Source organism: Falco rusticolus, chromosome 5, assembly GCF_015220075.1.
Source record: "Falco rusticolus isolate bFalRus1 chromosome 5, bFalRus1.pri, whole genome shotgun sequence".
Classification (NCBI taxonomy): Eukaryota; Metazoa; Chordata; class Aves; order Falconiformes; family Falconidae; genus Falco; species Falco rusticolus.
This window is the reverse complement of record NC_051191.1, coordinates 89,231,452-89,248,917: the sequence shown is the minus strand read 5'-3', so window position 1 is coordinate 89,248,917 and position 17,466 is coordinate 89,231,452. Positions and strand designations below refer to the sequence as shown.

General features: G+C 50.6%; 1 protein-coding gene across 1 annotated transcript in view; it reads left to right on the top strand.

Moving 5' to 3' along the window:
* FSTL1 (follistatin like 1) overlaps window positions 1-17,042 on the top strand; it is a 54,028-nt gene extending 36,986 nt beyond the window's left edge. The window contains exons 3-11 of the mRNA XM_037389304.1: window positions 2,163-2,267; window positions 3,502-3,631; window positions 4,782-4,814; window positions 6,450-6,580; window positions 9,371-9,489; window positions 10,285-10,397; window positions 11,594-11,704; window positions 13,350-13,447; window positions 13,711-17,042. Of these exons, the coding sequence (XP_037245201.1) occupies window positions 2,163-2,267; window positions 3,502-3,631; window positions 4,782-4,814; window positions 6,450-6,580; window positions 9,371-9,489; window positions 10,285-10,397; window positions 11,594-11,704; window positions 13,350-13,447; window positions 13,711-13,755 (885 nt within the window). The 3' untranslated portion in view covers window positions 13,756-17,042. The remainder of the gene's footprint in view (window positions 1-2,162; window positions 2,268-3,501; window positions 3,632-4,781; window positions 4,815-6,449; window positions 6,581-9,370; window positions 9,490-10,284; window positions 10,398-11,593; window positions 11,705-13,349; window positions 13,448-13,710) is intronic.
* The last annotated feature ends 424 nt before the right edge of the window (window positions 17,043-17,466 follow it).

Genomic DNA, 17,466 nt, shown 5'->3' with positions numbered 1-17,466 from the left:
CTCAGTCCAAGGCAAGAGGCAGGTTTGGCATCGGTGGGTCAGGCGGGAGCCTGCTGCTGGCAGCCCTGCCTGGCCGTGGGAAGGAGAGGCAGGGTACTGCCATCTATTGCCAGGCGCCTGGCCTGCACACCTCGGCGGGCCGGGGTTCGGAAGCATCTCCCTCTTTTTTTTCCTGGTCTTTGGCTCAGCGAAAGGATGAGCGTGTTGTTTGAAACCCTTTAATTGGATCAGCACGTCGGTGTCTGCAGTGCATTTTAGGTTTGTGAGTGCCCTAGTCGGACTGCAGCCTGGGAGAATTTTTTTAGTTTGTGCTTTCTGCAAAATGAGTTCTTCTGTTCCTGCCCTAAGTTGTGTGAGGTTGCTTTGCTCCATCCCATCCCAGAAGCACCTAGGTCATTTACCCCAGCTCTCCACCAGAAGGCAGTTAAAGAGGAGTGGGTGCAGCAGAAGGGGCAGAATGCCTTTCATAGCTCAAGAAACAATACGTGAAAGGAGGATGAAGGGGCAGAGGGAGGATAACAGACTGTCTTCGTGGGGTGAGCAGGCCTGGGACACGGTGTATGTTTCTGAGCTAGGAGGCTGATGTGTCTCAACACTGTATTTTTATTTTACAGGATAAGCAGCAAACGTTTTGCAGAACATTTGCAGAAAGTCAGAAGGGTGTTTGCTACTGTGTGAACCTGAAGGGAATCCTGTAGTGTTTTGAGAAGACCTCCTTGAGCTTGATGACTGTGCAGTAGGCCAACAGACAAAATATTCTGAAGACCAGGGCAAAGCCATTCAGAAACTCATCTGGCCGTCACTGTGGGCTGTTCAGTAAAGACAGCAACTCACTGAAATTGTGATTTAAAAGCAAAACAAAAAACCGAAAGAGGATAAAGAAGCAACAAGAGAAAAATTGTACTCAGCATTTGTCATTGTATGTTATCACTTGCTCCTCAGGCAAATTCAGCTCCTTTTTGATCACCTACTTTCAAAAGTGTATGATGGAAGTACAAAGATACCACAGATGAGCAAAGGTTAAGAATAACACTCAGATCAGAAGGTGAAAACACTTTTGTGTATCAGAGGAGTTGCAGCAGATGTGATTGACCTATCCCACTGATTATTTTACATTCCTCTGTACAGGCCTTCTGTCTCTGATACAAAACTGTTGAGGAAGCCAGTTGACTGGCCTGAACCAGACACTTAACATACATGTGGAAATGTTAGATTAAATGAGAGTCACAAAGGAAATTAATGACAAAGCAGGGAATTAAACCAGGGTCTTCTGAGCCTGAACCCCTGGAACCGTCTTCTCTTTTAAAAGCCTAAGGAAAAAAATATCCATTAAACTGATAAAAGTAAATGGTGGTTATGTTGAAAACATGATTAACTTGGGAAATCTTCCCTGCTAGGTGTCACCAGCTTGGGAATGCAGTGGGACTTGAAAAAAAGGAATTGACAGTTACACAAACCCCAAGAATACTTGTGATGACTTTGGCTAGAAGAAAACTGTAAAGCGTATAAATTGTGCTGCAGGGCATAAGTCAACTGCTGGCTGTCAGGGACCAGGAAGAAATGTTCTTTGTGAGAAGGTTACTGTATAATTATCTATGACAGTGTTTCTTCCTTTGAAGTGTTTAATCTTGACTGGTGGAGTTAAGATAATGGGTCATGTAGTTTTGTGAAATATTTTTGTGATGGGGGCATTATCTGGTGCCTGATGGCGTTTCCTTCTGCCTGTTTGGTATCACACCTTTCTCCAGGGTTATGTTCACCTTCTTCTTAAATGTCTCCAGCAAAAACATTTCTGCTTCCTGCCCTCCATGAAAAAAAATTTTGAAGACAGCAGTCGTTGACATGAGCAAATTATTCTTGCCATTCGTGCTAGACTTCCTCTTGCTCATGTTTGCTCCAGTTCTTCTAGGTGATTTTTCAGGACTGATGTCAGGGAAGCCCTCTACTGCTGGGGCTGTAGCCGTCGCTCTTGTATCTGCTCCTGATTATTGTCTCAGCTGTCTGTCTATTGCAGTCATGTCTCTCTTGTGCTGTAATCTGTGCCTTACCGCCTTGGAGCTCTTTGGTCCAGTCTACAAGTTAAATGTGTTATTTTTAAAGCTGTGTTGCTGCTCTTCTGTGTAACTTGGTGTATTTTGTGTCTCTTACTTTGTATCTTGCAGGAAGAGCCAAGGAGCAAATCCAAGATCTGTGCCAACGTTTTCTGCGGAGCTGGGCGGGAGTGTACAGTGACTGAGAAGGGAGAGCCAACCTGCCTCTGCATTGAGGTACGGGGGCGGCACAGGGTCTGCATCTGGGACGGGTGTCACCACCATCACCCCCCAGCTGAGTTTCTGTCGCTGGAAGGATCCTGTGATGGGATGAGGCTGTGGCTGTTTAGAAGCAGCTGCAAATGCACAGCGGCTCTTCAAACACCAGTGTGCTGTGGGAGAAGAGCCCTGCAGGGTAGATATTGTCTGTGGCTTGCAGCTGTGCTGCTTGCACAACTGCATAGGGTCTTAACGTGCACGGGGGACTTGGCTGGAGGTCTTTTGCTGGGAAAGCCCAGTAGGGTATTGATATGCAGCTGGCTCTGGAGGGCACTCTGGGGAGTGGTCTGTAAGCTCCAAGGCAGCCTGCCCTCACTCGCATCTTGTTTGAGGAGGTTACAAGCACCCTACTAAAAATCAGCTTTTGTAAAATGGAGATAATTGTGGTAGAGTGCTGTGAGGATGAATAGCTTCATCCAGCAGGGAGCCACGGGTGATTAGAAGAGTCTTTCTCAGCTGTAGAGACACAGTGTCTCCCTACTCTGCTCTGCCCCGTGCTTTCAAACCGTTCCTGCCTGTCTCCTGGGAATGGGCATGTGGCTCTTTGTTCCCACTTCCCTTGGAGCCTGCAGCTCTGACGTGGCCAGCCTGGGTGCTGGAGAATGAAATGCCCTGCTGACAGGAAGAGAGTCTGTCACTCTGGGTAGGCTTGGCCAGACTGAAAGGGACGGGAGGAAGAAGCCCACAGCCTGAACAGCAGCCCAGGTGAACCCTCCCTCTGCTGTAGGCCCGTGGCTGGTGGCTTGTTCTGCGTTCGGTTGCAGAAGGGGGGAGCAGAGTCTCCGAAGAGACGCAACAGAGCTGAGCAAGCAGAAGTGCTCGGAACAGATTTGCAGAAACACCTCCCGGCAGGCATGTCCATGCCACCAGAGCAGCACTTGTAGCAGTATGTGCAGTATTTATGTCGGGCCCCAATATTTCTGCTGAGCTGTGCTTTCAGGAAGGCTCCCGTCATGGTGGTGGTGACAGAGGCTGGGATAAAGTGAAGCCTTTGAACGCCACCCACAGAATTCCCTGTGCAGGCTTTTCTGGGGTGATGATAGGTGGACTCAGCCTGCTCCAAATACTTTTTGGGCCAAGGAAGCTGTGCCAAGGGCCTCTGTTGAGTTGGGCTGGTGCTGAGACTTGCCTGCCTCCCTCTAGCTGTCCCAAAGAGGCAGGTAAAATGCTGTCTTCTCTGGCTCTCTCACAGCAATGCAAACCTCACAAGAGGCCTGTGTGTGGTAGCAATGGCAAGACGTACCTGAACCACTGTGAGCTGCACCGTGATGCCTGCCTCACTGGCTCCAAGATACAGGTGGATCACGATGGCCACTGTAAAGGTAACCCCATCGATAAGGGCTACACTCCAAGGGAGGGAGAGTCGGAAGCCAAGCATGCTAAGGCAAGGCAGGCGCCTCACTAGCCAGGACTTCGTCCCACAGTTGCTGAGTGGGGTAAACAGGGCAAGCCTGGGAACGACAGCCAGGTTCAACTGAGACTCCAGATCACCAGGCAAGTTTGTGGTGATGAAGGAGGCCTGAAGTCAAGCCATGGAATCAAGTCTGGTGTTAGTAACCATAATCAGGCACAGGCCAGAAATTGCCAGGCAAGTGCGTAGTGACGTAGTCTATAGCAGGTCTGAGATCAAGGTGGGAAGGCAGTCACCAGGTCAGGGCCTAGATCAGCAGGGTCTGTGGCAGGTACAGGAATGGTTGCAGCAGATCGGGAGACAAGCATACCTACAACGTAATCCCAGGCAAGGGCTAGGGCCTGAGACATCAGCTGAAATGGAGCCCCTGGGCTCATGCGTAGAGTGTGGATGGAGGCCCTAGGTAAGGTTGGCAGGATCGTTAAAACCTCATTAGTGCTCTCAGGACCCTGGCACCGTGCCTGTGGTGAGATCTTGGAGCTATTGTCTCCCTGGGTTGCTGGGAGCGGGGGGACTCGGGAGAGCAGGGCAACTTCTTGCTCCCACCTGCCTCTGAGCCTTGTGGAGTCAGCCAGGCAGGTGGCTCAGTCTACCAGCTGAGGAAAGGTCAGACTAAGGATAAACCCCTAAAATCCATACTACCATCCATATTCATGAGGGACTTCAAGAACTTCAGGAGCAAGGGTTTTGCTCAGTGGCAGGGCTGTTTAACTCCTTCCCATGCTAGCCGTGCAGTAAAAAAGTGGTTTCTCATGTTCAGACTGAATTTCATGTGTTTAAATATGTACCTGCTGCCTCTTGCCCTGTCACTGGACACCATGGAGAAAAGTTAGGCTCAGTCTTCTTTATTCCCTCCCATCAAATGTATAAACATGGACGAGATTGTCCCTGAGCCTTCTCTTCTCCAGGCTAAACAGTCCTCAGTCTCCCCTCAGGGTGACAGATGTTCCAGTTCAGGACTCCCAGGCTCTTCTGCCCTTGCCCAAGCAGCACCCAGGGTGGGAGGAGGTTCGTATTGCTTCATGTTGCACCAGCAATGTCTTCTGTCTTTCCATTAACAGAGAAGAAGTCTGACAATCCAGCTGCAAGTCCAGGTAAGAAGCCACCTCCTTTCTGGCTGGGGCCTCTGTATGCATTTGGGAGAAGAGATGGGGAGGGCGGCCTGCTGGGGAGGCTGCACAGCCCTGTGTAAGTCATACCTCTGCGCTGGCTGTAGCAGAGTCTGAGCTGGTGAATCAGCTGAAGTATGTTTGCCCGGCTCCTTACTCCTGCATAACCTTTCAGAGCTCGTCCATCTCCTGGGCTCTTCACTGTGCTGGGATGTCTCAGGGACTCAGCACAGACAGCGTGCAATGAAACCCAGTTTGCCCCTAGGGACACAAGCTGTGCTTATCACCCAGACTGAGGTGCTCTTTTACCTGTTTCATTGAGGATCTAAAACGCAGTAACTGTGGAGCTGTTGTCCCCAACTCCGAGAGCAAGGAGACTTTGCTTTAGGAGTGATTAACCGATGGGCGCAAAGGCAGAGGCAGCACTGCGTAAGGAATGGGGCATGGTCCGGGGAGTCGGGAGGCAGAGCTGAACTGCCTCCTTCTGTCAGCCAACAGATGATCTTAAAGGTCTCTTCCAACCTAATGATACTATGAGAAGTCTGTTTGATTCCCTGTGCCCGGTTTCTCCCTTTATGCATTGCCATGTGTACTTAGACTATGGATTTTGGGGCTGTGGCCTGTTCCTCATCAGGGGACCCTTTTCCCGTCCATGGCCTCTAAGTGCTGGAGCTCTATAATTTTCAAGTTCCTCAGACAGATGAGAGCAAACCCTCATACAAGCTTAATGGAAAGGGCCATGTCAGAGCATGGCTACCACCTCAAAGCAGTTTTAAGGAAGTTCAAAACTAAACGTGCAGAATCCCTACAGGTTTGTTTTTTCATCTGTCTGTCTGGTTGTGATTGTAGTCACTGGATTCAGAAGAAGATTCTTAGTGTGTGTAAGTGACATCAGTGCACACTGATTCCCCTTCTGGTTCCGTTGACCTCTGGGTGGGTGTGACAACTCGCAGAAGCCAGAAGATCTAGGCTTTCATTTTGCTTCTAAGTGCATGGTTTGGTGCTAGCACACAAAGTCATGTCCACTAGAGAAAGCTGTGAGAATACTGTGAACAAGCCTGACTTGATCCCCTCTCATTTCCAGTCAGACAAGTCAGGGCTTTGAACAGTCAAAATCTTCTGAGGCAGAAGGCCCTAAAATCTGAGTCCTGGGGACAGTGTGGTGGGAGGGCTTGCTCTTTGTCTACTCTTTGTCCTTGCAGAGGATAGAGGTTTTGGTATCTGAGGGATGGCAGCTGGTGGCAGTGCTGCACAGCATCGGGAAGCCTGGGGACAGCGTCAGTCACCTTCCTCCCTCAGTCTGGGGACTCTTCACACCAAGATGAGTCAGCTCTGGGTTGTTCTTCCAAAAGCCTCAGGGCTGGGAAGGTGGTGGAGCTTTGGCAGGAGTGTCATTTTCTGGCCTTGCCACATGGTGTCACCCACAGCCCATCCGCCGTTCAGCACATGGCACCCCTGCTTTGCTCTGGCAGTGGTGCATCTCCAAGGGACAAGGGCCTGTGAACTGCCATCAAGGTGGCCTGGCTGGCTTTTCTTTCCAGTCGTCTCTCTGTGATCTCCCTGCCAACTCCGTTTCTCTCATCCTTGTTTTTTCTTCTGCCACACCTTCTCCCATTACAGTCGTCTGCTACCAGTCGGACAGGGACGAGCTTCGTCGCCGTGTCATCCAGTGGTTGGAGGCTGAGATTATCCCAGATGGCTGGTTTTCCAAGGGCAGCAACTACAGCGAAGTCCTGGACAAGTATTTCAAGGCAAGTAGAGCAGCGCCTACCGTGGAGGCCAGAGAACATTTCTTTCCCTGTCACTGCAAAACAGCTGCCATGGCCCCAACCCAAGAGGCTCCAGTGTGTGACGTCCCTGTCGAGCTGGGGGCCAGGGAGCTCTGGTATGTCCTGCAGCGCGATGTGTTACGGGGTGTCTGCAGCAGTGGCTGACGGAGCCACTGACAAGGCTACGTAAGAACCCAGACCTGGAGCATCCCTGGCTCCTGGTGTCTGACCTGCCCTGGGAAAAGAAGTAGGGCAGGCCAGATGCGCCTGCGGCAGGGGAGAGAACTGATCTCAGGGGACAAAAGATAGCCAGAGGAGAAGAGGTGGGTGAAAGTGCTGGAAATGCAGGTAGAAGGAGCAGGAAGCTGGGGCAGGAGCTGCCGATCCTTTGTTCCAGACGGTCCCCAGGCCATGTTGAGATGGGGATAGGGGATGCCTGGGGGCTTCAAGGGGAATATTTGCTTGCAAGGAATATGGCCCAGTTGTGGCTGAGAGCTGGCAGTCCCTTGGTGCTCTGCAGAGAGAGAGGAGCCGCCCATGAGTGTCAGACCCTGCAATAATCCTGTTCCTGTTCCCTCCTCCTTGTCAGTCTGTCCCTCAGCCCATCCCCATCCCCTTTTGTAACTGGCAGATCACAAGCTTCTCCCATGCTCCTGCCACATGCACTGCTGCCACCCTCCCCCTCAGGCCTGGCTCCAGATAAAGACTTCAAAGTATTCAGCATGGAGCTGCAGGAGCAGGTGGGGAAGGGGGGAGAGTGTTTAAATCATAAGCTGTTGACAGCAAGAGATTAATGATGCCTGACAGGAGTTAGCACTGCAAGCAAATTTGCCATGGCAATGGCACCCCCTGGTGAGACAGAGGAGCTGGTCCCCACGCTCCAGAGAGCATCTTCGCCTCTGTAGCCATTAATGCTGCTGTCTGTGGAAACCGGCTGTGGCCCACTGCCTCAGGCACCCCCGCCAGCACCTGCCAGCACCCAACAGCCACAGCAGCCCATGGAGCGGAGCTCCTCGGTTGCTCCCCCTGCAAACGTGCTGTCCCCAGCCACCTTTGCAGAGAGTCTCCCCAGACCGTGGGCTTTGCTGAAATGCATGAGCCAGCCACAGGCTTGCTCCACTGCCGTGCGCAGCCCAGTCACCCCTGCCGGCCGCATACCTGTCAGGGCACTGGGGAAATCCCATGGCCACCACTCAGAGGCAGCAGCCTCACGTTCTCTTTACTGTCCCCCTTTTTCTGGTGCACTGATCCCAGGCACAAGCAGGTGAAAGTTTCCATGACAAAGCAATACCTTTTCTCAGACCAAATGGGGAATTTCCTTCTCTGTCAGGTGTAATCCACCATATCAACAACGCTTAAAGCTTTTAAATACTTTCTAAAGCAGAATTCAGAGCTTGGAACCACTTGGGACAAATCCAAGCAAAGCAAATTAAATGTGTTCAAAGACACATAAATTTGTGTCACCAATGAGGGTCCACTGTCACTGGAGGAATTCTGCCGTGCCCAGCCACAGAGCTCTGCATGCCTGCCCTGCAGATAGCCTGACTCCTGCCCTGCAGTTAATAAACACTGGAGGCAAAGATGACATGCAGCTTTTCCCTTTTCTTCTTGATGGGGAGGTTTGTAGATTGGCATTGAGCTGTTTCCCTCCCAGAAGCCTGACTTGTGCGGATCACTGGGATGTGGATTGCTCATCAGGCAGGCCATGACCTTGAAGGATCTTGCTTCAAGAGGTGTGAGGCCAGTAATGGGAAGCTGCTCTGTTGGAGGGTCTCTGAGGTAACACGTAAATGCAGATCATAGCATCAAAAGGCAAGAAAACTAGTTTAATTGTGTCTGGGTCATTAAGAGAACTACAGCCACTTTCACAAGAAATAGCGGGACAAGAGGCTTCGAAGTCCAGTAGAAGTCACCATGTTAGCAGAGCAGTTATGCAGGCTGCAGCGTGCAGGGTAGTTTTCCTAGCCCTACAGGCTTCTCCTGAACGACATAGAGGTAACATCAGGCAGTGTCTTTTCCAGCATTCCTGGAAGCGCTGCACAAGGAGCCACAGTGACCTGCCCCAAGTCACACAGCAAAAATTACCCAGCGGCAGTCTTGTGTGCAGGATTCATTTTCCCCTCACTGCAATGCAGCTGTCTCTGAGGGGGCCCGGCAGTTCCTGCTGAGTGCCCAGCACTGTGATATGACATCTCCAAACAGGAAGGCAAAATGCAATTACTTCTTTGGGAGTACAGCCAGGATTTTGGGGCTAAAAATCCTGCTCTTCAGTGCCAGGAGTCCTGTCAGGACCTTGAGAAGTTGGTGGCAAGGCGTTGTGCTGTTGCATTAAATTGTTTGTTCTTTGGGATCAGCAGAAAATTGCTTCCTGTGATTTTCCCTTTCGTCACTGTCAAGAGTCCAGGCACAGCTTTGAATTTACACGTATTGGAAAGGCGACACCTCCTTGAATGCAACTGGTCTGCTCTGAGGCAGGAGATGTATAAGAAGGCTAAGAGCTGGCTGAACAAAGAGAAGAAATGGGGTTAGAGCCATAAATCAAGCAGCAGGAGGTGAATGAGAGGCAGTGTAGCTTATCGGTGAGCACAAGGGTAGGATCGTGTCTCCCAGTTCTGATGCTAGTATGGATATGTTGCTGCTTTTCTCTGGGCCTCTGTGCAGAACAGGGACGATGCAAGCTTCAAAAATGCTAAGTACACGGGAAGAGGGAGAAGGGAGTGGTACCCTGAACCGATACACCAGACTCTCAAATCTGCCCATTCTTCCCTGCAGAGCTTTGACAATGGTGATTCTCGCTTGGACTCCACTGAATTCCTGAAGTTTGTGGAGCAGAATGAGACCGCTGTCAACATCACCACCTACATGGACCAGGAGACCAACAAGCTGCTCAGGTGGGCAGTGGACAGGGTGCCAGAAGAAGGGCTAGGGGGTCAGGTGTGGTAGAAGGGGGCATGAAAATCCACTCATGGACAATATCAGTTAGGCCTTGCACTAACAAAGGTAGCTGTGTATGAAGTGGCTTCTCACTTGATTAGGTGTGGATACCACCACAAGGAGCAGTCCCACCCCTACCCTTCGTGTTAGGCATGTATTCCGACACTCTTTTGCCTTAAATTTAGTAGGTATGCAGCCAGAAGGTGAGTTGGGTGACAGAAAATTTGTCTTCTATTTTATTTCCTAATAAATGGCCTTTCCAGTGGACTCTACTCACCTTTTGCCTGCTAGATCCAGCGCAAAGAAGATGGTGAGAAAACACAGCTCACAGACAGCCTGCAGTTAGAGCTGGTGCGTCACATGAAGGTGTAGTTTGAGAGGTTTCCCTTTGTGTGTGCGCCACTGCGTGCCAGACTATGAGAACAGGCTGCTTGTGGTTATGCTGTACTTGCATCTCTACTCGCGTGACAGCATGTAGATGTCAAGAGGGTCATGTTCCTGCTGTTCTGAATATCCCCCAACTTCCTGGGCCTTTGCCCAGCAGGGAGTATTTTGTGACCAGGAAATTTTTTGTGACAAAATTTTTCTTTTGTCTGTATCCAGTGAGGTATCCGTACAGAAGCTGCTTCTGCCAGGCATCTCAGAGCCTTCCTGGTTATTACTGGTTTTATTCATCGGCACTCCGAAGCCAGCAGAGCAGGGACCAGCCTAGCGCAGCCCTGTGCAGAACATGCCTCTGTGTTTCCTTTCAGGGGACTCTGCGTAGATGCCCTCATCGAGCTGTCAGATGAAAATGCTGACTGGAAGCTCAGCTTCAATGAATTTCTCAAGTGCCTCAGCCCATCCTTCAACCCACCAGAGAAAAGTAGGAGCTCCCCACTTGTATTGGGGAACCAGAGGGGTCCTGGGAAGGGAGGAAGGAAAAGAGACCAGCTTTGGGCCAGACATTGGATGCTGTAACTCTGTTCCCAGAGATAATGTTGATACATGCCTACCTCGCATCCGACAGCATCCCGTTTGTCCCTGCATTGTGTCAAAAGTACTGTATTTTCTGTCCCAGAGCCCCCACCGCTCTTGTGATGAAAAAGGTTTGGATTTTAGAAACAACGGCATAGGTCAAATGGATATGGTATGCTCAGAAGGTCAAGGCATGTATTTAACAGTGTGGAGATAAATCATGTGAGGAGTTCACGTCTGGATAACTTAGGAAAGTCAGACCAGACCAAAGTCCTGCTACGCTCTGCCTTTCACACAGAGCACCTCCCTGATGAACATCTCAGAGTTCGCTGTCCTTCCAAATCCTGCTTGGTGCCACGGTTCACGTGGAAGCAGCTTGGTGTTCTGCTGACCAGGCGTGCCTGGCCATTCGCCTGATTGTCCCCTCGGGTGGTGCTGGTCCAAAGGTGCCAGACTTACTGCAGTGGCACCGAGGAGCAGGCAGAGGCTACGCTTGCCAGGGAATATGAAGTTGAACCCTCTGTTGCCTGTTTCAGTGGGAAGCTAGGGAGGCTGCACCTCCCCCAGGAAACATCAGCACCTGGTTTCCACCTAACACCGTGTGGGCCCTTGAGTGCTTTGGGGGCCTCGACCTAGACATATGATAGAGCTGTGAGAAGAAATGTGAGCTGAAATGAGAAATATTTGTTTTCCTTCCTTTCCCTCTCCCAGGGTAACAGCAATTACACAAATCATTTCCCCAACTTCTACCCACCTAGAACAGGAATTGTTTCAGAATAACCAAACTTTCCACTTTGGGCGTACTTTTCCATGTATAGCAGATCAGAAAATTCAAACAAATCTGACATTTGGAATTGAGAAATTGAAATGTTTTGTTTTGAGGAAGCAAAATTACGTGTTTGACTTTCCCAAATTATTCTCTGCCTGATTTCAGATACCAAATTCAGCATGGAAGTTTTAGTCATTATGAAACTTTTGGTGGTTAGGGGAAGGAAGGCCTCCTCCAAAACCTTGTATCTCTTCCCTCCAAAGGCTTCTCCAAATATGTTACCTTTAGCCTGCTCACTGTCTCACAATGACTGCCCTTGTTTTGTGCCTCTCTAGAGTGTGCCCTGGAAGATGAAACCTATGAGGACGGAGCAGAGACCCAGGTGGAGTGCAACCGCTGCGTCTGTGCCTGTGGGAACTGGGTGTGCACTGCCATGACATGCGAGGGTCCGTATGCTCTCCCGACAATTACTGTATTTGGTTTTGTACAAAAGAGATTTTTGCTTCTATCCTTCCGAGGCCACCAGCTATCCAGATTTCTTCTCTCTCCAGCTTTTCCTCAGCTTCTCTATGGGTGGCTTCTGCATCACACTCTCGTGCCCCGTGTTGGGCCAAACCCAAGCTGGTTCTGTTCTAGAGGTCAGAAAGTGTGTAACTGGGCTGGGGGCAGCGCTGCCGGGGTTTGTAGTTTGGATTCGGTGTCGCGAAAATTCAGCACCAAATCTTCCAGACCTCTGTATCTGGCTGGCTTGGGGCATGCACAGACCACATAGGTCACTGTCTGCAACCATACGTGTAGGTGTGAGTAAGTCAGCTTTGCTGTCTGTGTGTCAGTATCCACGCTGTATCTGCGTTTACGCTATCCATAAAGCAGGAGCTAGGGTCCTGTCCTGCCCCAGGGGGGAGATAGGAGGCTTCATCCAGTAATGCCAAGAAAGTATTTTCGCTTCTTGTCATGAAAATTGTAGAAGAAAATAATCATGATGGAGACGAAGGGAGGTGGTGTTCATACTAAGGCAGGGTGGTTAGTCTGTCTGTTCTTCCTTTGGAAGGCCCTTCTTGAACTTTCACAGCCACGTTACAATTGTGAGAAGTCGTGGTGAGGTTGTGAACGATGGCTCTCTGTGTTGCCTTCTCACAGATGGTCCAGGGCCAGTGGAAACCCAGCTTTCCCCTGCCTTGGGAAAGGCACGGGTCCTCCTCAAGGAGCTACATCTACCCTCCCAGCACTGCACTGCATTTTCCTGGCCTTCTTCCCTAGAAACCAGGTTTTTGCATGAGCTTTGTTTTCAGTGTGGTGCGGGAGCTGTCAGCAGTGTGGTAGTTCAGCTCTCTAGTCAGTAGTTTGGCCAGAGTAGGAGAGAGGGGAACAGCAACGAGTATGCACAGGGTTTCTTTCATGGTTATCTGGCCTTCTGCTGCAGAGGCTCTGGGATCGCCTCAGCCCAGACCTGGCTGTGGCAGCAAGGAACTCACCTCAGAAGAGGTAACTGGGATACTGGTAGAGCTGCCAGAGGAGCTCTGCGTAGGTCTCGGAGGTTAAGGAACAGAATGAGAGACTCTTGCTGCCTACTTCGTTCCCTGCATCCATGGCAGAAGCATGCAATGGGACAATTCCTTGACTTTCTGCCCATGTCAGAGCAGCAGAGGGGTTAGAGGTTATTGTCAGAGGGATAATGAAAGCAAAGAGTCAGATCAGATACATCAGCAAGTTGCATATCCACTGAGCGAAATTACCTCTTCATTAGGCATCAGTTACAGCACTGAGCTTCCATTTATTCCTTACGAGAGGCCAAGATGTTTGAACTCATTCTAGGTGGTGCTTTTAAATAATATGCAGCCTCTTCCTTGTGGTTTTATTATTTACGATGTGGGAGAGACGGGGGCAGACTGGATACCCAGGTTCTGAAGTCCCAGGCAGCCACAAGGCCCGTTCTCTTCCTAAGAAGCCAGCCCATACCCTCCTCCAGCAAAGCCTTGCTAAGCTTGAGGTGCGCTGTGGCCAGCCTCCCTCTTTTTGTTCTACATGGTTCAGCCTCTGAAATTTCCATCCCGTACTTGTGATAATGCTGAACTCTGTTTCTGTTTGCAGGGAAGAATGAGAAGGTGCCTGCTCAGAGACAGCGACCTGATCAAGACTTGACTGAGGAGGAGCTGGCTAGATACATTCAGGAACTGCAGAAGCATCAGGTTAGCGTGAGGCTGGGAAGCTCTGCTTGTACTACACCTCTCCTTGCTAGAGGCGTTCCCTCTGCTTCTGTCGCTTGGGGACTTCTGGTAGAAGGGGGAGCACAGTAAAGGGGGATCTCTCTTTGCCTGTGGGGACAAATCCAGGTGTGAGGCTTTGAGACGTAAGCCAGTGTCGGCGCTGCTTGTGGATGGACCAAAGGCTTCAGGGCACTGCCAGCTCCTGTGTTGGTGCAGAGCTTCACTTTTGTGCTCTCTTTCTCTAGGAGACGGCTGAGAAGACCAAGAGAATGAGCACCAAGGAGATGTAAGGGGCCTCCACACCGGAGGAGCCCAGGAGGATGGGCCCAACCTGCCACCCTGTCCTCCAGTGCTGATCTCAGTATGCACAAGTGTCTGCTACAGTTGCCCAGTCACAGATATTTACATTGTATAGCGATGGGTTATTTGTTTTGTAATACACAGAGAATGGGGCCAGGAAAGGGGAGTAGAGCCCACCTGTTCAGGGAGCTTCATTGCTGGGGCCTTCGAAGGCTCAGAGGGACTTACGGCAGCCTCTGGGACCCTTTCCCAGATCAGGCAGCTGCTCCCTCCAAAAATTAACAGGTATTTCTTGTTCCCCTGGATCCGGGGAAAGGACGGAGGTCAGTGCTGGATGGAAAAGGGGGTCTTCAATCGATACAATTTTCAGCACCAGCCTTGGCTGCAGAAATACGGGCCTGGCGGTTTTGTGGCTGAGCACGTGTGCTGCAGGGCATCATTAGCCAAGGACCTTGCCCTGCTTACCCTCCCTTTTGGTTCTTGCTCCTCAAAGCTGGTCAGCCTGGTGTGACACCTGGAAGTCGTGGTGCCATGCTTCTGGCATGAGTCCAGCACGTTCCTCCTTGCTTTCCACCACTGTCCCCAGCAGCTCCTCCAGTACATTGTGGGCTCCAACACAACATGGTTCCTTTTGACCTCATCTCACTCTTACTCTCCCTGCCCCCTCCTTAGAGGTGCTATCATGTTTTTTTCTTATCACATTGACATGCTGACTCCCCCTTTTGTTTTGGTTGTTTGGGTTTTTTTATTACTTTATTTCCTATGGTAGTAATTCAGCTTTTGTATGTTTCGTAGCTCTAGGTCTTTCAAGAAAACCCAGCCTGTGGGGGTTTTTTATTGACAGTGCTGTAATGCCCATACACAGTTTGTATCGCACTGCGCTCAGACACCGCAGACACCACAAGCAACTTGTGAGCCCTGCACTACAGGGTATTTCTCAGCTGGGGATAGCAATGTCCCTCGTGGGAAGAAGAGACAGGGCTGGATGTAGTTAGTTTCACCAGGCACAGATTGACACTGCAGCTCTCTAGCTCTTGGTCCCTTAGCTAGCGTTGACCACGTGCTCAAGGTCCATGCTCAGGCCTCTCTAAATTGCCCAGAAAGAAGTGCCAGGTAGTCTAGAGACAGAAGGACCGGGCCATCCTGTTAGTAGGGCATCTTAAAAGACTTACCTACATGGAAATCTGTTTAGTGGGAGTCTGGGCTCTTAGCCATCATCTTGGGCTTTCCATTTCCATCTGGGGTGAGGCAGCAGCATTAGTCTTTGATTCCAGCTCTGAGTTTGGAGTCAGGGCTGGAAGCCTCATTACTGATGCATTTTAGAGTTTGATCAGACCATCTCTAGCCACCCTCACATCCATCCCTTCATGGGTCTTTTTTGTCTGATTTTTTTCTCAGAGCATTGGTCCTAGATAGATACAAATGAAATGCTGTTTCGTTGACAATCACCTCTGTAGCCTCAAGCCCAGCTCATTTTCTCCTGCAGTTGTCGAATGTACTTCATGCACTCACACACCTGAACATCTAGTTTCCACATTCCCTTCATGCCCCAGCTGTGCATCCCAAGCAGTTGCATGTACCCCGAGATGACTGCTAGTGACTTCCATCTTCCCTCTGTGAGCAACTTCAGCGGTTGTTGCCAGGTTTCTTGCAGTCCCTAGTGCTTCCTCAAGCAAAACTCCACTTGCATCTGCAAAAGAAACGTTCTGCTTGAGTAAAGGTCAGCAGGACTTTTGTCCCAACCTTCCCCTTTTTGCACAGCGCTTTCCTTGGAGAGGAAGAATGAACTGGTACGTAGCACGTGTAGGAAGAGAGGAAGGCTTGGTCCCTCCTGTGGTCTTGCCTGTGAGCCAGGTTTATTAAAGGCTCTCTGGTCTTGTAGCTGTTTTCCTGTTGTGAACCCAGAGGATTCCTATTGCCTTTGGCACAGTGCCGCACTTCCAGTGAGAATCATAATCTACCCCGCCGTGCTTGGAGGTTTGGGCATAGTAAATACAAAAGGGGGCTGGTTCTTTTCCCATGGGGGTCTGGATTTGAGAAGCTGTTGCCTGTGAAGGTGAGGGGAATGCATCCACAGGAGCTGAGGGTAACATGGACAGCGCTGCACTGGGACAGAGTCACTGTGTCCTGGTGGCACTGGAGGAAGCAGTTGGTGGAATAGGAGCACCCGTTAGGTGTGCCCTATTAGGAGCACCCTTGCTTCTCCCCAACTGTATGAGCAAAAGAGCCTCATGTGCTGGATCTGGCAAAAGAGCCTCATGTGCTATTCTGACCCCACTCTGAAAAGCAGTTTGTGCCTCCCAGCTCACTTCCTTCCAGCTTGGATCATTAAAGTGCCTTAGAGGAAACAACAGCTTGCCTTAAAGGCTTTCCCTGGATGGGGATAACATCTTATTGTTCAGACAGGAATATCTCCAACTGGAGGAACCAGAGCACACGCAGGAGCTCGGAGGCTAATCCACTGCAGAAGGGCTTGTGTAGGCTGCGTTACGCAATGCGTTCTCTGGTCCCCTTCCTGTCTCCTGTGGATGTGCTGTTGTGAGGATGGCTGCTGGGGGCAGCTGGAGAGGTGGGTGCTGGCAGGTGAGGTTTACAGAGCTTGTGTTTGCACCAAAGGTGGAGGGGTGGCTGCTAGCTCGGGCGAGGCGAGCTGGGCTCTCTGACAAGCTATACAGCCTAGCCTTGGGTAGCCTGGGCCAGCGGGGCGGGAGCACCCGAAACGGGCCCCCACGGAAAGGGCCGCTGCCTGCAGAGTCTTTTCTTCCTTGTGCTCTGCGGAGCCTTTTCCTCCTTGCGCCCTCAAAGGGAAGCGCAGAGAGCGATGCTGGTTCTAAGGGCTACAGTCCCCAAAGGGGACCGAAACATCTCGCCGCCATGCCGAGGGGAAGGGCAGCGTTAGGTGTGCGATGCCCAGGCCGTACCCTGCAGCAGGCTGGTCGGTTGGTAACTTCTGCAGGGTGACGTGGCTGCTGGGGAAGGAAGTGCTGGATTCCAGCTGTTGCCCTCTGGGACAATTGCTGTACAGACTGCAAGGGGCAGGGAAGGCATTTGGTTTGGGGTTTGGTTTTTGTCGTTCTCTTTCCAAAAAAACCAAATTTAAGCAACAAACAAAAAAGTCCCACTCCTCCCTTTGTATTCCCTCCTGTACATGTGTGAAATTTATCAGTATTCTGTAGGTTTCCTTAGTGCACTTATTTTACTTGATTTTGTAATTTTTTTTGAAGCAGGGGGGTTTGGATATTACTGCCAAATAAATGAAACAAAATTTAAAAAACAAGAGCTGTTTTGTTTTATTTCTTACAAGCCATATTCCTCATTTTCATCTTCCCCCCCAAAAAATAAGCTGTCTTTTTGCATGTCTATATGCAGTTCTCAATGTGCCTGACAAATGCGAGACACAACTGTCTCCAGTTTGTGGCAAGGTAGCGGCAGAGATGCAGCTGGCAGCCGCGACTCCTGCCTCCCAGCCACACGCTTTCAATGAGGAGATTGCTCCCCGAGGCTCTTAGTATCCCGTTCGTTCCCCTGGCACACGCTCCGTCTGTGCTGCTGGGAAAGAAAATCTTAGCAGCTCTCCACACGTGATGTGGTCAGAAGATGAACTAAGGTCATGCTGCCGACAGAAAGGCAAACCACTGCAGAATGGGAAGAATTCAGAGGGACACAGGCAGTCAAATACGGGGCAATTGCTATCCCATGTG